We start from the raw sequence: 27,762 nt of genomic DNA on the forward strand, positions 1-27,762 counted from the left end.
GCTCCAGAAATACAGTTTTGAGGTTTTTTGTTTTGTTTTGTTTTTTGTTTTTAAGAGGGCAAAAGACATCCCTTAGAGAAGATTAGAAATCTTTAATGGAAGACATGAAAGGAAACTTAAGTAAGATTTATGAATAAGACTAATATTTTAAGATTACAAGTTTTGAGCCGGGCGTTGGTGGCACACGCCTTTAATCCCAGCACTCGGGAGGCAGAAGCAGGCGGATCTCTGTGAGTTCGAGGCCAGCCTGGCTACCAAGTGAGCTCCAGGAAAGGCGCAAAGCTACAAAGAGAAACCCTGTCTCGAAAAAAACCAAAAAAAAAAAAAAAAAAAAGATTACAAGTTTTCTCAAAATTTTATCTGTAATTCTAATGAAAATCCCTAGAATAATTTTATGAAAATTAGCAGACTAATTCTAAGATTTACAAGGAAAAATCTAAAACCCTAAAGTAGTCCAGGCCTTGTGAAAAGGTAATAGATGCACAGGCAAAAGATGGAAGGCTAGAACACAGCCTTGAGATAGACCCACACACAACCATCACATCACAGAGGGGCAGTTTTGACTGACAGGAAAGTTTTACTTTTATCACGTAACAAATGGCTCTGGGACAACACGTTTCCCATCTGTAGTGGGTAGCCATTCCAGCTTGGATCTGGAAGTTCCAACCCCCATTGAGACTCTGGCAACTGTCACGGCTACAAGGCAGGGCCAAGGGAGGCACCTGGAGACCCGAGACCTGGATGGGCGAGCGCTCTCTCTGTTCCTGGACCCTAGACGGTGGAGGATGACTGAGCAGAGCTCCAGAGAACACCGCTGGACTGAGATACACCTTCCCCAGACCCCCGCGACCTACCTATCCCTTAATTTGTAAGTGACCCACTAAATAAATCTTCCTTTTAACTACGTGGAGTGGCCTTAATACTTTCACCAATTCCCATCTGAAAATAAAATATGAAATTTGATCCTTCCTCTTCCTCCTTTCTATTTGAAGGTGTCACACCAGACTGGCATCATGTAATATGTATGAATTTAAACTTATAAAAATTTATTTTACATGTGGTGTTTTGTCTGCACATGTGTTCCTATACCACATGAGAGAGAGTGTTAGATCCCCTGGGACTGGACTTACAAAAAGACAGTTGTGAGCCACCACATGGGTTCTGGGGATCAAACCTGAGTCCTCTGAAGGAGCAGCTGATGCTTGTAACCTCTGAACCATCTCTCCAGCCCAGGCCTTGACCTTCTGAGCATCCTGCCTCCAACCCCCGAGTCCTGGGATTATATACAATGTACCACCACACTGTGTTTGTGTGGGCCTGGGGACTGAACCCAGGACTGTAGGCATGCTAGACAGACATTCTACCAACTAAGATAAATCCCCAGCCCTGAAATGGGGTTCTTTACACCATTCAAAACTGTCTGGAGAACAAATACCAAAAATCTATGTAGTAGAATATTATTTTAAGGTGTATTACTTTTGTTTATGTTGCATTTGTTTAACTCTGTGAAGCTGTGTTCCTGTGCCTGTCTAAAGCACCTGATTGTGGTGATATTTTATTTGTACTGAAATGTTATTTTAATTTTATGTTAATAAATAAAGTTGCCCTGGGGTCAGAGCTATTAGAGCCATAGTAAGAGCGTGGTGGTTAGAAGAGCTAGGTAGATTTCTGTGTGTTCAGGGATACAGCCAGTATTGGAGACATACGCCTTTAAGACCTGGAGGGCGGTACTTACAGGCAGTGATGAGGCAGTCATGTGGTTGGGTTTACAACCAATGAGAAGGCAGAACAGAAAGATTATTTAAAACAGGGACACAGGAAGTACCTCCCTCTCTGGGGGAAGCTAGGAGCACTGCAGGAGGTAAGATTTTATCTCTGAGCTCTGACCTCTCGGCTTTTCTCTTTTACCTTGGCTCTGTGTTTCTTATTTTAATAATACGATTGGTTACATCTACATCTGGCGCCCAACGTGACAAGAATCCATTAAAAACTGCTTGGGGCCGGCTCCCTAGCCGGAGCAGCCGGCTCCCTAGCCCCAGCCCAGGTCTGCTTGGGCTCAGGCCGGACTGTGAGCTGCTTGCTTAAAGCCAGTGCTACAAACAGCTCAGGCCTGCCCTGCTAAACAGGGCCCCTGGCTGTAAAGCCAAGCCTTGACTCGGCTCAGAGGGAACAAGTGGCTGGCTTTAAGCTTTAGCCGGCTACCCCTTCGCTTTCACTTTCACTTTCACTTTCACTTTCGCTTTTGCTTTCTCTCTTGCTTTCTCTCTGTCTCTCTGTTTCTCTCTCTCTCTCTCTCTCTCTCTCTCTCTCTCTCTCTCTCTCTCTCTCTCTGGATTTACACCTAGGACTCTAGGTGGCTGTTTTGAAATTCGCTCAGATTTCTACTGTTCTACGCAGATTTGGTAAGTCATAAAGGAAACTATTTAAAAGACAAATTTTTTCCACATTTAAAAAAATGGGTTTCCTGTGTACATTGGAAGAAAATTGGGTTTTGTTTGAAATTTTAGGCAGTCTGACAATGGAACAACTATATGAAAAGATTAGTATTATGGGAATTATGCAGTTAATCACCATGCTTATTCTCATTTTACTATTTAAAAAGATAGTCGATTTAAGTGCCAGGATAACAGCTTTAGAAAAACCTGTTAATTTTAACAGTGAAGTTGGTTCAAGTTTGGATCATAAGGTTACAGAAAGAAAGCCTGTTTTCACACAATCATCCTTAATTTATCCTGTAACCGTACAGCAGATGCCTGATCAAATGGCTACACAAAATATCTGGGCTCCAATTGAACTGATGGATTTTAAAAGGTTTAAGGAGGCAATAGTATCTTATGGCATGCATTCCCCATATGTAAAGCAAATGTTAAACTCTTGGTCAACATATAATAGGATTATACCACAGGACTGGCGGGACCTTGCACAAGCTGTTCTGGAACCCAGCCAGAGAATTCAATTTCTGACTTGGTTTAAGGAGGAAGCTAGAAACGTAGAAACACAATGGAGGGATAAAGGAATACAAGTTTGTCAGGATCAGCTTATTGGAGAAGGCCAATATGCTTCAATACAAACACAATGTTTATATGATGTTCAAACCGTAATTTTATGTCGAATGGCAGCCTTGAATGCATGGGACAGAGTTGATGAACCAGGAAAAAAACATGAGTCATTCACAAAGGTTATGCAAGGCCCTAAAGAATCTTTCACAGATTTTTTAGAAAGACTGGCTTCAGCAGTAAACAGAATGGTCTCAGGATCAGAAGCTAGTAAGGCAATAATTGAAGCTTTGGCATTTGAGAATGCGAATGCAGCATGCAAAAGAATAATCAGGCCGTTAAGGGCAAGATCTGCACCTTTGGAAGATTGGATTAGAGAAACAATTAATGTTGAGGTTGATGAGCATGATACGTGGGTAGGAGAAGTAATTTCAAAAGGTTTGAGGAGTGTTAGATGTTTTGGGTGTGGAAAGCAAGGACATTTTAAAAGGGACTGTAAACAGGTCAATCCTAGAAGCAATGTTTCTTCAAGGAACAATGGCAACAGAATGCCCCTTCCTTCTGGAGTATGCAGAAGGTGTGGTAAGGGAAAACACTGGACCAACGAATGTAGATCAACAAAGGACAGACAGGGTAATCCTTTGCCTCAGTTTTCGGGAAACTCCCGGAGGGGCCTCATGCAGGCCCCCATAGCAAAACCAGTTCAAACCTTTCCTGCAGCTGTAGAGGAAATCCCTGCTCTGAGCGATTAAATAACCAAATGACTATTGGAATAAATCAGGCTGGTCAGGATGATGAAAAAGAGAAAATAGAAAATTCAGGAGAAAACATAAAGAAAATTTTTTGGCAAACTTCTATTAATGAACAGAGACCAAAATTAACGATAAAAATAAATGGTGTTTTGTTGTCTGGTCTGGTAGACACAGGTGCGGACATTACCATAATTGCACCAGAATTTTGGCATCCAGCTTGGCCTCTTCAGGAGGTAAACGTTCAACTGTTAGGAATTGGGACATTATCTGGAGTGAAACAGAGTGCAAGATGGCTGGAATGTATAGGTCCAGAAGGACAGAGAGGAAAATTAAAACCATATGTCGCTAACATAGCTATGAACCTGTGGGGTCGAGACTTGTTGCAACAATGGAATACTCAGATTAAAATCCCTCCAATCTCAGAAACAAATCATAAACTAGCACATGTTTCTGAGAGAAATATTAGAAGGCATTATTTTGAGTGGTCACCAGCCATCCATATTATACAAGAACAGGCACAACAACTGATAATCTTCCAAAAATACCAACAGCTCTACCTTTAAAATGGTTAACAGACAAGCCTGTATGGGTTCAGCAATGGCCTTTAACAACAGAGAAACTCCAGGCTTTAGAAGAGCTGGTAGAAGAACAGCTAAATGCTCAGCATATTGAACAGTCAACCAGCCCTTGGAATTCTCCTGTATTTGTTATTAAAAAGAAATCTGGTAAATGGAGAATGGTAACAGACCTTAGAGCAATTAACAAAGTAATTCAGCCGATGGGCTCTCTACAATCTGGAATTCCTTTGCCTACTCTGTTACCAAAAGGATGGCCTCTCATAGTTATTGATTTAAAAGACTGTTTCTTTTCAATACCCTTACAAGAAAAAGACAGAGAAAGATTTGCTTTCACAGTGCCTACTTATAATAATTCTCAACCGGTTAAAAGATTTCAATGGAGGGTCCTCCCACAGGGAATGTTAAATAGCCCAACTCTGTGCCAATATTTTGTACAACAGCCATTGGAAGTGATACGTAAAAAATTTCCTAAATCTATAATTTATCATTATATGGATGATATTTTACTAGCTGACTCAAATGCAGATACTTTAGAAAGAATGTTTGAAGAAGTAAAGAAAATTTTGCCTTGCTGGGGATTACAAATTGCTCCTGAAAAAATACAAAGAGGGGATTCTATTAATTATTTAGGATATAAAATAGAGCTACAAAAAATTAGACCCCAAAAGGTGCAAATTAGGAGAGATAGACTACAGACTCTTAATGACTTTCAAAGATTATTTGGAGATATTTCTCATCTACGAACTATTGTTGGGGTAAAAAATGATGAACTGACTAATTTGTTCAAAACCTTAGAAGGTGACAAGGACTTAAATAGTCCAAGAGAATTATCACCTGAAGCTGAGAAAGAATTGGCCTTGGTAGAAAAGAAAGTACATGAAGGGCATGTGGATCGTATTGATCCAAAGCTGGATTGCATTTTGGTTATTTTACCCTCTAGGCATTCCCCTACTGGAATATTAATGCAGAGGGAAGATATTATATTGGAATGGATATTTTTACCAAATAAACCAAATAAAAAATTAAAAACTTATGGGGAAAAAATCTCTGACTTGATTTGGAAAGGAAAATTGAGACTTCGTCAATTAGCAGGAATAGACCCAGCAGAAATTGTCGTACCTTTAACTAAGGAGGACATTGAAAAATTATGGACAGAAAGTGAACCTTGGCAAAGAGCTTGCAGTAATTTTTTGGGAGAAATTAACAGCAAATATCCCAAAAGCAACAGAATTGATTTTATAAAGAGAGCTGATTGGATCTTGCCTCGAATTGTACGGCAAAAACCCATATCTGGAGTTCATACATTTTATACAGATGCCAACAAACAAGGAAAGGCAGGTTACAAATCAGAAAATTTAAGTAAAGTGGTACAAAGTCCTTATAATTCAGTGCAAAAATCAGAATTGTATGCTATTCTGTTGGTATTAATGGATTTTTCAGAACCTCTCAACATAGTAACTGACTCTCAGTATGCTGAAAGAGTGGTATTACATATTGAGACTGCAGAATTTATCCCTGATGCTTCAGAATTAACTTCACTATTTATTCAATTACAAGATACAATCAGGAAAAGGAGTCATCCTTTATATATAACTCACATCCGATCTCATACTGGTCTGCCAGGCCCTCTAGCACAAGGCAATGATGAGATTGATAAATTATTGATAGGAAATGTGCTGGAGGCCTCAGAATTTCATAAAAAACATCATGTCAATAGTAAAGGTTTAAAAAAGGATTTTTCCATAACCTGGCAACAAGCCAAAGAAATAGTAAAGAAATGTCCTACTTGTTCCTTCTATAATCAAACGCCATTACCAGCAGGATGTAACCCAAAGGGTACTCAGAGGAATGAAATCTGGCAGATGGATGTGTTTCACTTTGCAGAATTTGGAAAACTGAAATATGTACACCACACTATCGATACTTATTCAGGATTTCAATGGGCAACTGCTCTGAGTTCTGAAAAAGCTGATTCTGTAATCACTCATTTGCTAGAAGTTATGGCCATCATGGGTATACCTGCACAAATTAAAACTGACAATGCTCCATCATATGTCTCTGTTAAAATGAAACAGTTTTTTGCTTATTACAATATAAAGCATATTACAGGTATACCACATAATCCTACAGGTCAAGCAGTTATAGAAAGATCAAACAGAACTCTAAAGGATATGCTAAATAAACAGAAAGGAGTAACAAAAACCCCCAGAAATAGACTGCATAATGCTCTATTAACTTTGAATTTTCTGAATGCCAATGAGAAAGGAACAACAGCTGCAGAGAGACATTGGGTAATAGAAAAAACTACAGAATTAAATCAACCTATATACTTTAAGGATGTGCTGACCTCAGAATGGAAGCCAGGGCATGTATTACGCTGGGGACGAGGTTTTGCTTTTGTTTCTACAGGAGAAGATAAGCTGTGGATACCATCAAAATTGATAAAGGTTCGATTTGAACAAGAAAAACCTCTTAATTAGAGGAGGTGATAGTTCATCAATCAGCATGAACATCCAATTTAAACTAACTTGTACAGTAACACATGCCTTTTCATTTAATCAGATAATAACTTGCCAAAAAGGAACATCCCCAAAATTAGTCTTGGGGGAAGGTTTTTGTTTTTGTCTTTTAGGAGAATGAAGGTTAAGGAATCTGAAGGACACAAGACAAATGAGACAACTGAAGAAAAGGGACAAATCATCTATCCCAGGAAACAGAGTATATGGGAGTATATGGCATATGGGTATATATTATCTAAAAAATTTTATGTCTTCTTAAATGTTTGTTTCTGCTTTTCTCTAAAGATTTAACACTATTGGTTTTCTAATAGTCCCAGTTCAATTAAAATTTAAAGCTGACTTTGGAGTTGGAGAATGGCTCTCTCCTTCTTTAAACTCAAGCATGTTGTTAAAATGAAAATACAAACTCCCTGTATCATGACAGAATAAAAGAGCCATTTTCTGCTATGGGACAGGACAAAAGCCAAATTAATTAAGGGACTATTCTATTACTAATCTCAACTCTTTGATTCTATTCTGATTCTTTAAACTTTTCTTAAAGTATAAATTTTATATCAAAATTTACAAGATTAATATATATATACATTTTAAACTTTGTTAAGATATGAATGGTCATATAGAGTACTAACTAATTCTAGAAAAAAGGCTTCAGTTAGCTGCATATATATGTCTTTGTGTTCGAGTCTCTTATCAGTTTTCTGCAGGAAATCACGGCCAGGCCTAACATCAACTGAAGTCTCCGGAAAGAAGATGGGGCCCCACAACAACAACAACAACAACAATTCCACGTGGACAATAATAATATCACTAAGCTGACAAACATCATCTACAGATCAGCTTTGAACTACAAGGTGCTCAGAACAATTTTGAGATGACTAGCTGAGATGATCCAGTCTCAAAGACTACTTGAATAAGGACTTGAGATAAACCCTGAACTTTGGCTTTATACACAGACTGGATAATAATGAAGGATATAGTTACCTTTCCTAGAATTTGACAATTAACCTAAATTTTTCTTTCAGGATAAAGATAACTTCACCCATACCCAGCAGGAAGCAATTTTAAGAATATGACACCCACATTGCCAAAGAAGTGGTGTGGGGCGGGTGGTTTTTTGGTTCTTTTAATGAGTTTTGGGTCTGGGATAATTTTCAATTGTTTAGGGGGGTTGGTTACAAGTTGTTGTCAAGGGTTAGGAAAAAGGCTAAGCAAAGGAGATTAGATTTAAGGTTCTTGTTTAAAAAAAAAAAAAAGAAAGAAAAGAAAAAGACAATTACTAGTTTTAAATACTTTACATTATTACCAACTATTAGGATATAAAGAAATGAAAGTTAGTAGTTAGACATTACAATAGAAATTGTAGTCATATTAGATATGTTTTAAAAATTGAGCAGATATATTTTAGACAGGTCATCTTCAAACCCTTCAGAGATCTACAGAATATGGCATTTAAAATATTTTAATAACTTAGAAATTTTTCTTTTTTTGAGACATGTCGGCTCCTGGCAGTACCAATCTACTTCAGAGAAAATATGGGCATTGAAGAAACTACATATGGAGTTAATTTTCATTGTGGCAAAAGTTAGCCACTGGACAACAAAGTATCCTCAAATCAACAGGACAAAATGGACAGACAGAACACGAAACAAAGGACTACCGATTCCTGCCAAAACAAGTATGGTTATGGCTTTATCAGAAGGCATCTTCTGAGGCCAGGACAATATGGCACCATCCCTGAAGTGGCCTTCACAATCTGGAAAAGGTACAGTGCCCTTTTCTTTGAAGGCAGCTGAACAGGCAGTGGGCCGATGGCTTCTGTTGTGCAATGGAACAGCAACTGAAAGCTCACGCCTCTCAATAGTAGACTGGCATTTAATAGAGGGATGTGGAGAAGGGCATGCTTAGATGAAGCCATATATACACAGCCAAGAAGAATGGACAGCTGAATTCAAAAACCATCAACAATTTCCAGAATTTAAAATCCTGAATCATGACATGACACTAGTGGAATTCAGGTGTTTCTGGTACATGGACTGCTCTCACCCAATGTGAGGTTGAACTGTTGACCTTGTGTACAACCTACTTCACAAATGAGTCTGTCAGATACCATAAGCCTATAGGCTGAAGATGATGCCCCAACACTGCGGAGAAACCTCAGGTGACTGTCCAGGCAGCTGGCTGTTTCTGTCGACTCACAAAATTTTTGGAAGTTGCTTTTGTGCACTTCCTGTTTTTATTTTTGTTAGCTAATATTATTTCCTTCTTGGGTCTCTGAGGGAGTTGAAGATTAGTTAGTTATAGTTGAAGATTAATTAGGATAGAAAGTGAATTAGATACATTTTGAACTTACTAAAATAGGATAGATAAGGGAATTATTTTCTCTGATTTGTCAAATACAAATGGACTAGACATCGTTTAGGTATTTGTTACTTGTATATATTGTATATAGTTATTGTACTTTTGTATATAGTTTTTCTTTTGTTAGTTATAACCTTTTGCCTTTTTTCTTTTTATTAAAATAGAAAAGGGGAAATGTGGTGATATTTTATTTGTACTGAAATGTTATTTTAATTTTATGTTAATAAATAAAGTTGCCCTGGGGTCAGAGCTATTAGAGCCATAGTAAGAGCGTGGTGGTTAGAAGAGCTAGGTAGATTTCTGTGTGTTCAGGGATACAGCCAGTATTGGAGACATACGCCTTTAAGACCTGGAGGGCGGTACTTACAGGCAGTGATGAGGCAGTCATGTGGTTGGGTTTACAACCAATGAGAAGGCAGAACAGAAAGATTATTTAAAACAGGGACACAGGAAGTACCTCCCTCTCTGGGGGAAGCTAGGAGCACTGCAGGAGGTAAGATTTTATCTCTGAGCTCTGACCTCTCGGCTTTTCTCTTTTACCTTGGCTCTGTGTTTCTTATTTTAATAATACGATTGGTTACATCTACACCTGATGGTCTAATAAAGATCTGAACAGCCAATAGCAAGGCAGGAGAAAGGATAGGCATAACTGGCAGGCAGAGAATAAATAGGGGAAACCTGGGAAGAGGGAATTGAAAAGGAAGCAGCCAGAGGAGGAGGACTCCAGGGGCCAGACACCCAACTACACAGCAAGCCACGGAGTAAGAAACAAAGAAAGGTATACATGAAGAGAAAAGGAAAAGCCCAGAGGCAAAAGATAGACGGGATAATTTAAAGTTAAGTAAAGGTGGCTATAAACTAAGCCAAGCAAAGACGGGGCATTACAATTAAGACTGAGCATCTGCATGTGATTTATTTGGTAGCAGGGTGGCGGGCCCCCCAAAAAGAGTAAAATACCAACAACAACAGATCTAAGTTTCAAAAACAAAAAGCTCAAAATACTGAAAAAAAGAGTTAGCAAAGCTGATCACAAATTGATACTTGCTAAAAGGTATCATGAAGTTAAAAAAGGAATTTAGGTAGGAGAGGATAGCTACAGCATACATAACTGATTAAAAACAGGACCTAAAACATGCAAAACGTCTCCTTGAAATTACTAAGGATGCAAACAAGATATTTCAAAGCAGAGGAAATAATACTGGTCAACAGATGAAGAGCTTAATCTCATTCATCAAGTAGGAAATGCAAATAAGGACACAGAAGACGTCACCTTGAACCTGCAGAGACAGAAACATAAAGTTGGACAAGGAGTCACAGATGGAGATTCAGGGATTCATCTACAAGACAGCGCGGACACGGGCAACCTGCTTCCATGAAAGCAGTCCTCTGCTGTAAACACTGTAGGAACCAGGAAATGTGGAGAATAAGGTGAGGATAAAGAAAAAGGAAAGCATGCAAAGCTCTTGACTAGCAGACTGGGCAGAGCAATATTTATATTTCATGGTATCCACATGCAATGGATTATGATACAGAAATAAAAATGCACTATGGTGATACACAATACTGCTGAATCTTAAAAATAACACTGACTAGAAAAGCTACAGATGAATTGTATGATACAAATTTATTTTATGAACTCAAAATAAACAAAACTTATATTGTGTAATAAAAGGTTTACATTTGCCATCAGGGCTAGAGGCAAGGCCCAACAGTTAAGAGCAGTGTGCTACTCTTCTAGGGAACCCGAGTCCCAGCACCCACTGCCAGCAGCTCACAATCTCCTGGAACTCCAGCTTCAGGCGGAATCTAACACCTCTGGTCTCCACCGGCATCTGTGCTTATGTGTATATACTCACCACATATGCATAATTAAAATTAATATGAACAAAAATCTGCTGGGAGGCGGTGGTGCACGCCTTTAATCCCAGCATTCAGGAGGCAGAGGCAGGTGGATCTCTGTGAGTTTGAAGCTAGCCTGGTCTACAGAGTGAGTTCCAGGACAGCCAAGGCCACTATTATACAGCGAAACCTTGTCTTGAAAAAATGAAGACAATAATAAATGCAAACATCTCTAAGATCAGAGAGGGAAATGGACAGCAGGAAAACGGAATGGCACTGATGGCAGACTCCGTTGAGGAGTGGCTCTTAGCGTTCATTTTATCTGTACCCTTCATCACACACATCGTGTGACATATTTTTAATTTATCCTAGAACTCCATTAAAATAAATGCTATTCAATAACATACAATAACAAGTTTGGTCACGGTAGACCAGGGAGCAAAGGAACCGTTTAAGTGGTGTCTGCAGAACTAGAGGGTGACTAACTAGTACCGCACCTAGTGGGTGGGTTTGTCCGCAGATGACTGTCTGAACAAAGCACCACCAGCTCTGAAGGCACTGCCAGGCAAAACCTGGAAGATACTCAGCAATGGCTTCATTGCTTGTTTTTCAGACTTTTTACCTAGTAGCTGAACTGTGAGGGAGATAGGTCTAAATGGGAAACCAAAATGCAAAAGCTCCCCATTGACCCAGCACCCCCCCACACACTTCCTCTCTCGGTTTTCCTGGATGAAGAACCAGAGAAAAAGCAACCCCAGCTAAGAAATACAAATAGCTGGGAAGTAAGGGGAATTCTCAGAAGGGAGATAGCCACAGGGAGAAACCCCAAATTATATAAATAAACTTGGCTCAACCTCTGGCTATCCCCTGAACTACAAAAAGAATATGAGGTGCAGGGCATGTGCCCCTAGCACCTAAAATACGGAGGACAGGGCTTGTGACCCACGGGGAAGCCTTAACGACAGTGTGGCCTGTGCATCTAGACCTTAGGACATGGAGTTTCTGTCTTGTCCAAGAGAACCTGCACTCAGAGTGTGGAGCCATCTGGAATCACATCCTCCTCACTGGACCTTGCCCTGCAGCCCTTCCTGTAGCCATCCACTAGATGACCAATGGCTGACCTCCACCTGCACCACGGGCAAACAGCCCAGTTCCACAAAATTGTGAGGTCTAAGAAAAGGAAACCACGGCTTATGGCAAGTATGTGCCACAGCAACAGATAACTAAAACATCAGTAATGTGAAGTTCACAGAGAGGAAACACTAAGTAGCTGTTATACTACAAGGGGGAGCTGGCATACTTCAACAATAAATACAGTAGCTTTTATAAACACCAATCTCCATAATTATATTCAAATTTCCCATGTAAGCTTTCCTTTCATTAATAGAACAGAAAAGTTCAACATATTGGATTGTGATTAAAGTCAATTAGCAAAAACATTTCAATGATTCACTTAAAGAGGAATTCTGCGATTCACTGAAAACATTTAAGTTGAAGATTCACCAAATCTTATGCTGACTATATTCCTGAGTTTATAATGGGAAAGCAGACTTATGACTCTGAACGAAGAATTATTCAGAGCAACTAAGTTTTCCTTAACAGCAAAAGAATCTTTCTAAGTTGGACCATTTTAAATGCCTTTCCCCCTTAAGTTGGACACATCCATCTACTTTTCTACTAAAACCAAGTCTGCAGACCAGGCAGCCAGGATCTTGGACTTGAATTTACAAAAGTGTTCTGAAAAGAAACCTTCCTCCCTGAGAACTTAATCCTTCCTCACAGGCAGCCCCAGCAGCCTCTCTCAGGAAGAAAGCCTGTGCGAGTGGGAGGGAGCAGGTGCAGAAGGCTGAGGGGCCACCGGCCGCTCCAGCCGCTTCCTGTGGGCAGCACAACGGAACCAGCACAGGCGGCCTGAACAGAATCAAGCACCCTCAGCCAGACCAGAGCCAGCGCTCTTTCAATTAGTCCTTACACTTAGCTGCCTTTGTCTCCAATTATGAAAAAGTTTTTGGGACTCCAGCTGAATCTTTTGTGGCTTCCTGACTCAGACACAAGAAAATGTCCCTGGTGCTAAACACGAAATGAACAGGACGGCCTGTCAACAACACTGCAACAGGAATACATTTCTCCTCTCCTAAAACTTCAACTTTGGAGAAGTAGTGCCGTCCAGTACCAGAGCAACGAGAGGCTGCCAGGCCAAGCCATACAATGAACCACAAAGTCCAGGTTGGAAGCAAAATGATTACAAGGGCAGGATGCTGCGCTAACATTCGACTTCCTCCCGCTGAAGACAGAAGCAGCATCAAGCAAATCATATTTCAGGGAAAAGTGCTGACAGCTCATCAATTGATTTTCAATGAAAATGCTAAAAAAAATTAATAAAGAAGTTAAGCCGTTGAAATACAGTTTCACCAATTAGCTTAATGTCAGAGAATTCTAATTAGGCGCCTTGAGATTGCTATTTAGTGTTTAAGCCTTCAGAGTGCCAAATTCTCCTTTTCACACAAACTGGTTGCAAAATTAAAGACATTAGGCAGCCTTAATTACATTATCAGAACAGCTGGGATTAGGCAATCTCTGAAGTCAAGACGGCATTCTTTTGTCCCAGGATGGAAATCCCTGGCTTTCCAGGGTGCTGGATTTTGGTGCCATTCCATATCTCGCCCATACAAAGCAAGCTGCATTAGAAACAAAAAATTTGCAGACAAAGAACAGAGTAACGTGCAGCAAATAATGAACACATTACCGAAAAAGAAAAGGTAAGTGCAAAGATTAAGCCTGAAATCAGTAGGTTTTGCTAACACCTACTGGCGCCTGGCCGGGCAACTCTCTGGTGACAGTCAGACTGAGGGGAAGCTCACTGGGCCAGTGGAGACAACTCTGTTATCTAAAGCCAAAGCATGGCTCCCCTGCCTCATCCCACCGGTGGGAACTAGCAGCTATTGTTTTTACACATTCTTGCCAACACAATACCTTTTATGTGCTTACATTGTTCATTAAGCTATGTTTTCTTGCATGTGGGAGTCCTTTTTTAATTCTAATTTCTTAAGCAACAGGATATCCTCTTTAGCCTCCTCATTCCCTTCCATATTCCTCTACACAACCCTTTTTTTTTTAAAGGACTCACTTAACAGCTTGATTTTTTTTTAATTGAAAAATGGTGAAAATGAGGATTAGTAGTAGGAATACCATAAATCCTTGCAGAGTGAGTGGTCAATCTGAATGTGGTAAAAAAGAGCCCCCTGCCAAACAGGCATTAACCTTTAACCAAACAGAGCTTCCCCACATCCCCGATCCCGACTCTTCCCAATCCTAGAAATGGTTCTAACTTCCAAATTCTAACTTTCTATTTTAGTTGTGGGGCTAGACAGGTAGTTTAGTGGGTAAAGGTACCGGCTGCCAAGCCTGGCCAATCCCCAGAACGCACGTGGCAGAGGGAGAGAACCATTCTGCAAGTTGTCCTCTGGATCTCCACTACGCACACGTGCACACACCAACTCATTCTCACTCCCCACTACTGCAAATGAAATAAAAATGAACTTTAGTTGGGAAACATCTGCTGGTTTCATCTCAGCTGACAGGCCTCATCTGGATCACTGCTATCGCCTCTGGCCACCCCATTCTTGGCCTGTTCATCTCCAAGTCTGTTCTCTCTGATCTAAAACCCAGCTCATGTCCCTCCCTGACTAAAACTGCACAGTGGCTCTCCACTCCATGTCAAATGAAATCCAAACCCAGGACCCGAGGACTCTAGCAACCCCACCTCTACCTAGGTACTCACTCACACATGGTTTCAGAACGTGATGGGCTGGGGAGACGACTCAGAGGTCAGGACAGAGTTCCGTTCCCAGCACCCATGCAAGGCAGCTTACAACTACCTGTGGCTGCAGCTCCAGGGCATCTAATGCCTTGAGCACTGGATCTCACGCACACTCGTGTACACACACACACACACACACACACACACGCACACGCACACGCACACGCACACGCACAAGCACGCGCACGCTCACGCTCACATCTTGGTCTGTCTATCTTCCTCCTGTACACGCAGCACCAGCACCCAGGAGCAAGCCTGGAACATAGAAGTATCTAAGAAATATTTGTTAATTGAAATTAAGCGAAGTTGTTAATTGTTAATTAAGACAACTGTTAATATCACCTAAAGTCATGTTTCTCTTCCACCATTACAGGATTGGAACGAGGGAAAACATCTCAACAAAATATGTAACACAGGTAACACACTACAGGGCTATTTAAAGAACAAAGACTTTCCACAGCAAAAAAATAATAATAAAAATCTAAGTCATATGCAAAAGTTACACTTCAAACTACACAGTTTCTATTAGATTTGTAAGAATTCATATCTAGAGTGACTAAAAAACCTAATCTTATCAAAGAAAATAAAATTCTTCATGAAGGTAATTAAAGTACCTGTCCCGCCAATTCCAGTCGCTTGTTACCATAATAGTCTCTGTCATCGACTTTATTATCTCCTTGGGCTAGAATCACTCTTCGCACCATCACTGCGGTGTAGATGCACTTAGCTCGGAAGTTGAATTCCTTAACCTGTAATCAGACATTGGAGACACATTTTGCGACAGTGTACACTTACTTAATCAAGGTGCTTCAAGAAAACGATGTTATTACATTCAAATAAGACAGCAATGAATTGTTATAGTTCCCCCTATTTTAAGAAATCAGCTAGTGTATAAACTAGGTATTCAGGCTTTCCCTCTCTGCGTTTACTGCCCCTGTGGGAGTCTTCCTTCAAAGGTGGCGAATGGAACAGCTTTGCTTCCTACGTCCTCCATGCCACTCAGTCATTGCCCACTGTGGACTGGCCCATGGTGAGTCTGACTGAGATATGGCAGACATGATGCCAAGCCAGGTTCTCCAACCCTGGCACGTTCACTGTCTTGAACCCCGAGGCATCAGAGGGCAAGTCAGGGACACAGTGGGAAAGGAGTGCATTTCGCTGTGAGAAAGGAAGCCTTGGTGGACACCCAGTCCAGTGAAGCCATCGGATGACTCCAGTCTCAGCTGCCATTTGCAACTTCATGACAGGCCAAGATAAGAACCCTCTCCAACTCTGGGTTAAGACTAGTGAACACAGACCCATGAGTGATACGGCACAGTCATGTTCACCCTGAGGTTTGAAGCTCTTCGTTATGCAGTGAAATAAATGATTTCTATTCTCAGTATTTACAGAACGCTGTGTTCCATTTTATTTTCTTGGCCTTAATGTCGGGTAAGTTGCATTCATCATCTAACTCTTCTGGCTGTTTAATAATCAGTAACAGTTGTTTTGCTTATCGATGAGAAAAATAAAGAATTTATTAGTCACATTTTTAATTTTCAACAAAGCCCAGTTCACATTCCCCTTTCACAACATAAATACTGGTGGACTTAGAGGCAGAAGTAAACATGAATATCATAGCAACAATCCCTGCTACACTCTACGGTTCTTCAACTCATGTTACCGACCTCCCCTCTTAACTACTATATGCTTGAAACCCAAGTCTAGACCTAAACTGCAATGATTTCAGTCTGAGCACATTTTCCCAGGACAATGTCCACAATCACATGGAAAGTGGGAACCCTCCGCTCTAATGACTGTGCATGGCTTGTAGACTCCCAATAGCAGTTCAGGCGTTCCTTGGGGGTGTTAAGATGAATCACCTGAAAAGGGTAAGAGCTCTAAAATGTGCATGGGATGGTGGAGCAGAACTGTCAGCAGAACCCCGAGACTCTGAATGTCGCCCTGCTCTGAACAGTTGAGGTTTTCCAGTCTGTGACTGTGCCACAGGCTCCTGGAAGACTTGCTAAAATGCAGATGCTAAGGCTCGCTCTAGTCTCCAACTCAATAGGCTTAGGGAGAGAGTCTCACCTTTTCCAGCAAACTCCCGGGCGTTTGTGAGCCCAGAGAGCTCTTGAGCCTGCGTCCTGAGGAACAACAATCGGCATTGCTTTATGTGGTAATACCTCATGCTCCTGCATTGCCCCCAAAGTTTTAATTTATGTAAAAAAAACTGTCTTAGACTGTTTGAAAACTCTAAGTCTTTTCCTAATTCATCTATTCTTTACTGAAATATGTATTTAAAAACATTTAAAAAATTAAAAAATAGTAGTTCAATCTCTTTGCAAAAGAGCAAAGGAATTATGCTTTAAGACCCAAATTTAGCAAAGACCTGAACAGCCAGCATGGTCAACAAGGCTCTCTGCCATTACAGTATTATGGTAAGCCAGGCTCCTAATGTACTGCACCATCTTGGAGAGCTGGGAAATGGAGCTTTCTGTATAAGCTGAACCCTGAACCATCACAAGAGACTTAGGGGGTAGTAGTGTTACTTCATAATTCTGATGAAGAAACTTAAGTTCAGAAAAATTCACATTAGTGCAAGGGAAACCCAGAGTTCCAAACCAGGATCCAAACAATCATGTCTCCAGCATCTCACTGGTCACACTATCCAAGGATCTGAACAATCGTCTCTAACTCTAGCATCTCACTGGTCACACTATCCAAGGATCTGAACAATCATGTCTCCAGCATCTCACTGGTCACACTATCCAAGGATCTGAACAATCGTCTCTAACTCTAGCATCTCACTGGTCACACTATCCAAGGATCTGAACAATCGTCTCTAACTCTAGCATCTCACTGGTCACACTATCCAAGGATCTGAACAATCGTCTCTAACTCTAGCATCTCACTGGTCACACTATCCAAGGATCTGAACAATTGTGTCTCCAGCATCTCACTGGTCACACTATCCAAGGATCTGAACAATCGTCTCTAACTCTAGCATCTCACTGGTCACACTATCCAAGGATCTGGACAATCGTGTCTCCAGCATCTCACTGGTCACACTATCCCCTTTTGCGGTTTTGAATTTTAAACTCTTTCCAATCATCCAAAAGAACTTAAAACTCAGTTTCCACACAGCTTCAATAAGAATTTCAAATGCTCTGATCAGATCACAGACATACAGACAGAAGCCACAGAGCAGTGCAAGACATACAGATTATTTGCTGAAAGTGTTTAAGAAAACTGAACCTGAATGTCACTACAAAGACAGTTCATGTCCACAGATTCCCTGAAGGTACCGTTTGTGACCCTGGAATTAGACCATCCATGATGGTGCACTTGGTAGATCTGATTTAACAAAAGGGGCACACACATCCCCTGAGGAGAGGACAACTCCTGGAAATACCCCACATGCCACCACGGCTGACCTACAATGTGGTACATTGACAGAAAATAAACACGGCCCACTTCAAGGCCAGCAGGCAGGCTCTAGCTTCTCTCTGTTCACTCACCAGTCAGGTGGCAAAGCAAACCACCCAGCTATGGATGACAGAGTCTTCCCTTAAGTGATGGAAGCTAGAAACTCTGGAATCCAAGGTCATGGGGATGACTCAGCCACAGGCAACACTGACTGCCGAGTCCCAACAGGGCAGTGCAGTCCTCTTAGTATTAGCTCTTGAGGACACACTAACAGTGTAGGCCGCATTCCAGAGTCTTTGGGAGGAAGTCGTGGGTCTCACAAACGTCATTCAGAGCTGGCGATTACTCACAGGTACATGGGTCAGAATGGTAGAAGCCAGGAGTTCTCTTGCTTCTTCTATTTTTGTTTTCTTTGGTCCACCTCCCCACATTCTTTGTCTTCTTACCTTATTCCCTATATATTTTAACGCCTACAAAAAACAAAGCAGGGTTTGATTACATCACTGGGACGATCAGTGCTGACGTGCTGCTACAAAGCAAAGAAGTCAAGGATCTGGTTACACAGATTGTCTCGTTGGGAACAAAGACGACATCATGAATTAATAACAAATACTACAGCACACTGCCTACCCAACACACTGGCTCCCCTTTCATTTTAAAATTGTCTTATTCCTATAAAATTGACACATAACTATTTATAGGGAACTGAGAAATAGATAAAAATGTGTTTGTGTGTGTATAAAGCAGCCATCAATTCTTCATTCAGAATATCACTGTGGAATGTTGTAGTTCCCATTAAAAAAACAAAACAAAACAAAACAAGAAAACAAACCATGCCAAGATCTAAGAGCTACAGAAAAAAACAAACCCAAATAAATGCAGGATGAATGTCATGAACTAGATGACTTAATAACATGATGTCCAGTTTAAATTCTTTCCAAATTAACCAATAAGTTAGTAATAGATCATTTTATTCCCAGCGGGCTTTAAACAACTCCAAATTGGTTGATTCTAAAGTCGTAGGTTCTATAATTTACATGGCTATGCAAAGGGCTTGGGTAGCTGCAAAGATCATGACTTCAACTACAAAGGCACAGTAGCCAGGCACTGATATCACGGCCTTTAATCTCAAGCCTTGGGAGGCAGAAGCTGGTGGATCTCTATCAGTTCAAGGCCAGCCAGGGCTACATGTGAGTTCAAGGCCAGCCAGGGCTACTTTGAGAGACCTGTCTCAAAAAACAAAGGAACAAAACTTCAGGAATGAAAAAGATGTTAACAGTGGCATGGAGAGGGACAGACGGAAAGAAACCACAAGCCTCCTAACAACCTCACACAAAAGAGTCAAAACAAGTCATGGAGAAAGAAACTGTCCTGGTGGAGAAACACAACTCGGGACCCAAACATGAGCAAGGAGCCCGGGCCTCTGGATCACGCCAAGAGGAAAAACTAATCCGAGGGAAGACTTCACACCTGCCAGGTGATGCTGCACACAGCTTTAATGCCGTCAGCACTCAGAAGGCAGAGGCAGGAGGATCTCTGAGTTTGAGGCCAGCCTGGTCTACACAGTGAGTTCCAGGACATCCAGAGCTACCTAGTCTTGAAAAACAAACAAAAACAAAAAAGGACTTTATAACTAATGTGGAAATTAAAATTGTATGACTTCTAGAAAAAGACACAAAAAATAATCTAATGTGGAGTAGGCAAAGACCTCCAGGATACAGAGGTAGTGATTGTGAAAGACAAAACACAACTTTTTTGATAACTGGGTTTTTTCAAAAGTAAACAGCACTGTGAAAGAAAAAGACCAGAGAAGCAACGAAAGAGCTGGCAGTGTTTACAATATAGAAGCCGGACACAGGATTGATATCCAGACTTTTCTGTTGGCTTTTGTTTTTTTGAGACAGGGTTTCTCTGTGTAGCAGTGGCTATCCTGGAACTCACTCTGTAGACAAGGCTGTCCTTGAACTCAGAGTTCAAGTGCTGGGGTTAAAGACATGTGCCACCATGCCTGACTCAGACTTCATTTTTAAAAGGATTCTGAAACTCATTGATAAAAATGCAGACAGTGAACAAATAAACAGTCTGCACCCTTCAAAAGAAAATCAGTGGCTGATTCACTCATGAAAAGCACATGACATAATTTGCCATCAAAAACGAATATTAAGGCTACAATAAGATAATGCTACACACCTGTTAAAACATCTAAAATTAAAAAGACACACCACCAAATACTGTGAGAACAAGAAGCAATCAGACTTGTACACTGCGGCCAGTAATACAAAACAGAATGGTCATTTGGGGATTGGAAAGTTTCAACTTTATAAAAGTTAAATATGCACTGTTCTCTGGCCCAGTAACTCGACTCCTATGTATTTACCCAAAAGAATAAAATTGCCCATACAAAGATTTGTCAGTGGTGGCACAGTTCATAAAAGCAAAAGAAGATCCAAATGAACATCAATACAAAAGGGAAAACTGGTTCAGTTATACAGTAGAACATTAGTAAGCAATAAAGAGGGCGGACTCCATGGAGAAACAACATGAAAGGAACACAAACAACAACCAAAAAACCTTGGGAAATCTCGGACAGCGTGCTTAGCAAAAGTTAGACACATCATACACAGCCAACTCCATACATAAAGCTCAGGAACAAATGAGATAAAATCATCCTAATACCAGAGGGTGGGGTGGGGGGATCGTGGGGTGGGGGTGAGAACTGGAGGGCAGAAGGAAACCCGTGGGGGAGGAAACACTGTGAAGTCACAGATTAGACAGAGGAGGCCCTGAAGCACTCACACAGTGACTCTCAGTGAGCAACAACAAGGGAACTGACTGGAGCAAGCCCACTCGGCGGGAGACAAGAGCAAGGAGGCAGCTTGATGTTCCCTAAACTGAGATGGCCATTACAGCTTTCTCCTTGGGAGGGTGCAGGTCCTCACTCTGAGGAAAAGAATGAGAGGGACACAGGAGAGGGGAATCCCTTCTGATGTCACACTGTTGTCTCTTCCCTGGGGACCCAACGATGCCACTTCCTCACAGTGTGAGGGCTGCAGAAACAGCCTATCAAGGAAGGCCAAAATATTATTCCTAGCAACATCTTCCAAAAGGAAAGAACCAGAGCCCTTGACAATGATGAAGAACACATAAACAATAAACAGCTAAGGCTGTAGAACAGAGGAAATGATGGAGGCAAAAAACAGGCATAAAAACAAACGAACAAACAACAACACTCCTTCATTTAATTCACTGAAGCATCACATCTTCAAAAGGGCTATTTGTGGTGTAACAGTTTCCTCCAAAATTGAAATATTCCATCTCACAAAAGAGATTCTTGAGCAGGAAGCTAAACAACTCAAGACAGCTTCAGGAAGTCCCTGAAACTAAGTAGATCCACTGAGAGATCCTCTCAGACAAATGGAACTCAAAAGAGACTGAGAGAGAGGAAAAAAAAAAAAACTTCAAAGAAGACTTAAGACCAGCAGCTTGGAAGACAGAAACCAGCCAAGCTGCCTGGAAGAGTTTTAGACCCGGGTCAGGAAAGGACACTCTCCAACCTGTTGAGCTGCCTTGCAGGCTGTGCTGTGCGCTCCAGGTTCCCAGCTTCTGTGAGCTGTCCCCCATGCTGGGGTGGGCTCTGGTGATACAGCTGTCTCAGTCACCTCTGCTCCTGTAAGTGAGTCCTCACCCATACTCTTCCAATCAAACTCAATGGTTCACCAGGTTGGACTTTGGCAGTGCCCAAACCTTGGTCAGTCCCGAGATCCTAATCTGGGGTGAGTAGACTTATGTGTTGTGTCTCCCCAGGAAAAGTTTTGTCACACAACACTATTCCACAATGAAGTGCACTTTCTCTGTCCTCATTCAGAACAGGAGAGAACACTCATGCTTTCATAACCAATGCTGTATCTTCAATGTACTAAACATTTTGGATTATTATTAACCTAGCATGCAGTTTGTAAGCACTTGCAAATCCTTACTTTCTGTTCAGGGAAACAAAATATTTCTCTTTCTGAAGTTAACTAATTATATCTCTCTTCCATCTTTCTCTGACCGAATTTAATTGAGTTAGCTGAGAAGTTTCCGTGAGCATCTACTAACAGATGGGAATGTGAGTTTCCAACCCACTGTGGCCTTGCTGACACAGCTCTACAACGCTGAGGGCTGTCTGTCTGACCAACGATGGTTAAAATGTGGAGGAAGGAGACTACCAGAGCCCTGCTACCATTAGAACACTCTTTGTTAGAGACAGACAGCAGATCTCCCAAAGCTGAGCCTATAGTCCTGTTCACAGGACAGTGTTCATCTTCTACTTCCTGTTCTTTCTCCATGTTTCCTCTCTATGTTCTTAGATCCCTGGACATGATTCCTTGATTTTTTAATGAAGATTCATGCGTATCAAGTATTTCACTTTCAAGAAAGGCCAAAATGAGTACTTCCTAAACAACATACTGTTTCCTGATGTTATTCGCCCAATTATTTGAGTCAATTTCCACTCACCATGGAGAATGAGTAAAGCAGTCAGGAGCAGTCCCCAGTGACGTGCTTTGGATACACACACTGAAGTATGACATCACCCTTCCTAAGTGCACGACTTCATCTAAGATCCATCCAGGCTGATTTGATTTCAGAACACATAAACAGACAGTAAATGGGAATGTTCTCTCTACATGCATCAAGGGGGGCCAGAAGAAAGAAACTCAGGATTTATATTTTCCTGTAAGTATCTCACAGGCTACATATGGACAAATTCAAACCATCTAATCTAGTTCAATAGGAGGGCATCCCTAGCTCCCAGAGGGCATAAGAAATGCCACATAGACTCAGTTAGCAAAACACCTTGTGAATATCATACTAAAAAGCCCAACTATCATGAGGACTCTCCCACATGAAAAAGGAATTATAATTACTTTTTTAAAATCATGTTACACACATAGGGTTCCCTAACATCATCTTTGAATCTTATCCTTAGATTCCAAGGTTCTAACCAGCTGTACCTGAGGCTAGTGAAGATCCTGGGGGAATAAAAGGAACTATTCCTGGACCTTTCTTGATACTGAAGTAATTGGGAATTCAGAAAATGGGATAAAGACTGAATAGATAAATTGGAAGTTGGGAACGAACAGACATTAAGAGCTAAGGACACAGCTCATTGGTAGAGTACCAGCTACGTACACAAAGCCCTGGTTTAGGTTCCTGTTGTGTTAAATGAGAAATGTCTTCCATAGCTCATGGGTTGAACACTCGGTCTCCAGTTGGTGGTCATGGAACCTTTAAGAGGTAGAGCTATGTTGGAGGCAGTATGTCACTGGGGGTGGGATGTGAGGGTGGCCTTGCCCCAATTCCTGCTTTCTCCCTACTTCGTGGCGATGAAAATGTGACTGGCTAGCTTCCTGCCCCTGCTTCCTGCTACCATGCTTTCGCTACCACTATGGACGCTATCCCTCTGGAACTGCAAGCCAGAATGAACTCTTTAGTTGCTTTTAGTCATGGTGGTTTATCATAGCAACCCACCCCACACCACCACCAAAAGACTATCAGAGAGAAAATGGAAGCAGGCAAGTCTCAGGTGGGAACTGCCGGGTTTTACAGTGCACCATCCCTTGGACAAGCGGGGCAGATGGTGCCGTTACTGAAGCACAGGAGGAGCCTCCTCTCCACGAAGAAGCCCTCTTCTGATGACTGGCGCAGCAACTCCTTCCTCCAGTTTCCGGAAGCGGGTCAAAGGAACGTCTGTGCTGCTCTTCTCCTCGACCCCCGACCCTACCCCACGTCACTGCAATGGTGGCTTATTGAGATGAACAGCACTGAAGACTCAATCCACAGCAAGGGACTCCATGAAAGACACACCTGCATCTGTGTGAAAATCTGAGCTTTCTGGCACTCCTCCAAGCTGGGCCCAAACGCAGCCATCACGTGCTCCTCTGTTCCAATCATCTGCACAATTTCCTGGTCACTCTCGACACCCATGGCCTAGAAAGAGAAGAAAAGACGGAGAGTGTTGGCTTTGTGCTCACTCACTGACATTTGCTTATGCTAATCTGGCATTGTTTGTGGGTATTACTTCCAAGCAAAAGCCAGCTCTTCTCTCAGAAACGGTGCCATCTGGCATTGGCAGCCAGAGCCCGAGCTGCACGAGAACCTGAAATAGAAGTTGTCATTAGGAAGAGGAAAACAAACACCCTCAAGCATTTCTGCATGTGTACAACCATCCCAAGTTTTAAAAATATTCTAAGTTTCACTATGAAGAAATGAGGCTGGGAAGTCCAGTGGGGAGGCCTGGTCACAGTAACAACAGCAAACTAAAGCAACACCCTCAATGGTATAGCAAGCCAGAAATGAACATTGCTGAAAATGAGTGTGCCCGACTAGGAACCTTCTTAAGTGCTGCAAGGTGGCAGTGGATGGTCCTGTGCTCACTCACTTCCTCAGACACTTGGCCAGAATGCTGCCATGTGGAGAGACACAGTGTAATCCCACTAGCCCTCTCCTGGTGTAGTAATGACCTGCTTCTTAGAAGTCAGGGGAAAGTCATGTTTACACCAAAATGTCTCCTTCTGCTTTGAGAGAAGACCAAACCAGAGGATAACTGTCCAGTCAACCTTGTCATTTTCTCCTCAGTTCTCTCCCACACAAAAGAGAAGCAAATGGAGTTCCCAGTTCCAATGCAGAACTCCAAGAGTATTGTCCTATGAACCACTGAGAGGCATCTATCTAGAAACCTCAGGTCCTCAGTGTTCTTCCGGGATAATGCCAACTCTATTGCTGCCATCCACTTCCTTCTGCTGCAGCATCATCATCCACTTCCTTCTGCTGCAGCATCATCCACTTCCTTCTGCTGCAGCATCATCCACTTCCTTCTGCTGCAGCATCATCATCCACTTCCTTCTACTGGAGCAGCATCATCCACTTCCTTCTGCTGCAGCAGCATCATCCACTTCCTTCTGCTGCAGCATCATCCACTTCCTTCTACTGCAGCAGCATCATCCACTTCCTTCTACTGCAGCATCATCCACTTCCTTCTGCAGCATCATCGACTTCCTTCTGCAGCATCATCCACTTCCTTCTGCAGCATCATCCACTTCCTTCTGCTGCATCATCGACTTCCTTCTGCAGCATCATCCACTTCCTTCTGCAGCATCATCCACTTCCTTCTGCTGCATCATCCACTTCCTTATGCAGCATCATCCACTTCCTTCTGCTGCAGCATCATCCACTTCCTTCTGCAGCATCATCCACTTCCTTCTGAAGCAGCATCATCCACTTCCTTCTGCTGCAGCACCATCCACTTCCTTCTACTACAGTACCAATGGAACCTACCTGTTCAAAGTTCTACAATCACTCATTTGACCTGGAAAATTCTGAAGACCCAGGGGATGCTACATAGCTGATATGTGTCCCTTTTATACCAACTGAAGGGAGTTTGAAAATATTCCCCAAACTCCTAGCACCAATTCCTCTGAGCACAGAGTAAACTTGGTGTCTCCCCTCTGGGAAGAAATGACCTACTCAGCTTTTCGAGGCTTGTTTTCTTTACAGGCACTGTAGTCTCCTGTTTGCTCCTGTTGCCAAATCATGAGGGTACCCACGAAGAATGTGAGAAGGTTGAGAGGTTGGAAAAAAAAACAAAAACAACCTCATAGCCTTTACCATGTTGGTAGTTGCTTAGCATCGGGTGGCAACAGATAGACTGATAACAGAAAGACCCTGAGCCAGAACCACCCAGCGAAATAACCCCCAAATTTCTGACTAATAGAACAAAGATGTGTTTTTGTAGCTTTTTCTGAATTTACATATCCCCTTCTGAAGGGAAGAGGGAGGCTCATAAAGCTCAGGGAACTGAGGAAACTTAGGTGACTCAGGAAGCTGCTGTACCTTACAGGACTCAGAAAGCACAGAAAGCTTTAGAACTTAACCAGATGTGTGGTGGTGCATGCCTTTAATCCCAATGCTTAGGAGGCAGAGGCAGATGGAAGGCTGGCCTGGTCCACATACCAAATTTCAGACTAGCCAGGGCTACACAGTGAGACCTTGTCTCAAAAACAAAATACAGCAAAACAAAAAAGTTATAAAATTTGGGCAGTCCTTCTCCAAAGTTACATAAGCTCTGAACAAACCGCAGGGGAGAGGGAGTCTTCCCTGGAAGAGCACCGTTGAGTAGGGGCTCCGAGATGTGCTGGCTCGAGTCATCCACGCTCCTGTCAGGAGCCCTCACCACATCCCACAAGCAACCCAAGCAACCCACTGTTCCATCAAGCTCAATAGGACAGAATCATTTCACTGGTCAAATGCTGGAACCCCATGAGGTGAAACCATGTTTGGGCATGTCTCCCCAGGAAGCCACACAACAGCGTGATGGTTTCGAGACAGCTCAGAGAGCAAATTAACAACTTAAGGAATTAAGTCCACTATTTGAACAAAGAATTTTATTTTTGAGACAAACTGGCCTTGACCGTTAATCCTCCTTCCTCAGCTTTCCCAGTGCTGGGATTATAGGCAGGTTCTACCAAAAGTGGCTTCAAACTTTTCCTTTACAAATAAAATTTCAAGACTCAAATCACATGTTTTGTTAATTTTTGTAGTCCTTTTATCTCTAATTTGATATAAAACATTTAGCCAAGCAGCTGCTAAAGATAAATGTCAATTTAAAAATCTTCAAATTCAGTAAAGTAGCCTCTTATGATTCAAAGGTTAGCAGCTCAAAAAGTGACCAGTTTTAATGTTTTATAAAAAGGAACAGAAACTAGGCATGTTAACATCTTAACCATTAAATCAGAGGCCACTTGGCTTATTCTAGCAATTTTACATCAGTAATTTCCAAGTTAAAAAAAGACTACAATGCCGGGCGGTAGTGGCGCACGCCTTTAATCCCAGCACTCGGGAGGCAGAAGCAGGTGGATCTCTGTGAGTTCGAGGCCAGCCTGGTCTCCAAAGTGAGTTCCAGGAAAGGCACAAAGCTACACAGAGAAACCCTGTCTCGAAAAACAAAAAAAAAAAAAAAGACTATAAAGTGGATCACCTACTCAGGAGTTTTATAATAATAACAGGAAAGAAATCCTTCACTCCTCATTTGGTCGCCATTTAGGTCATCCTGGTGTGGAATCTAAATAGTAGTTTTTAAATTGCCTAATACCCCTGGATGGCTTAAAATGGATCTAAACAGACTGCTTGGCCCCTCCAGGCACGCCTAGGCTGTGGAACAAATTCATGCCAAGCAATGATGAAAGACGCCATGTGCAGAAGGCATGCGCGCTGCCAAAGCCTTCCTGCAAAAGACTAAACCCTCCCTACTGGGTCACTGAGACACAGGCCGTGACTCAGTCAGGATTGTCAAGAGAGCCTCAGCTCCAAGGACGGAATCAGCGTTAGCACCAGTCAGCCTTTCAGCAGTCATGGCTACAAACAAATGACATATCACCATGGAAACAAACAAAATGCCCATCCAGTGTGCTTCACAAACAGAATTCAGACACCTGAGAACTAACATTATGTGGA

At 41.9% G+C, this 27,762-nt stretch overlaps 1 protein-coding gene across 1 annotated transcript in view; it reads right to left on the minus strand.

Moving 5' to 3' along the window:
• Positions 1 to 27,762, minus strand: part of Polr3b (RNA polymerase III subunit B) — a 127,641-nt gene that overhangs the window by 76,271 nt on the left and 23,608 nt on the right. The window contains exons 10-12 of the mRNA XM_006986977.4: positions 24,118 to 24,240; positions 18,621 to 18,740; positions 15,477 to 15,611 (exon numbers count right to left, since the gene is read on the minus strand). Of these exons, the coding sequence (XP_006987039.1) occupies positions 15,477 to 15,611; positions 18,621 to 18,740; positions 24,118 to 24,240 (378 nt within the window). The remainder of the gene's footprint in view (positions 1 to 15,476; positions 15,612 to 18,620; positions 18,741 to 24,117; positions 24,241 to 27,762) is intronic.

The sequence above is a fragment of the Peromyscus maniculatus genome, chromosome 18 (assembly GCF_049852395.1).
Source record: "Peromyscus maniculatus bairdii isolate BWxNUB_F1_BW_parent chromosome 18, HU_Pman_BW_mat_3.1, whole genome shotgun sequence".
Taxonomy (NCBI): Eukaryota; Metazoa; Chordata; class Mammalia; order Rodentia; family Cricetidae; genus Peromyscus; species Peromyscus maniculatus.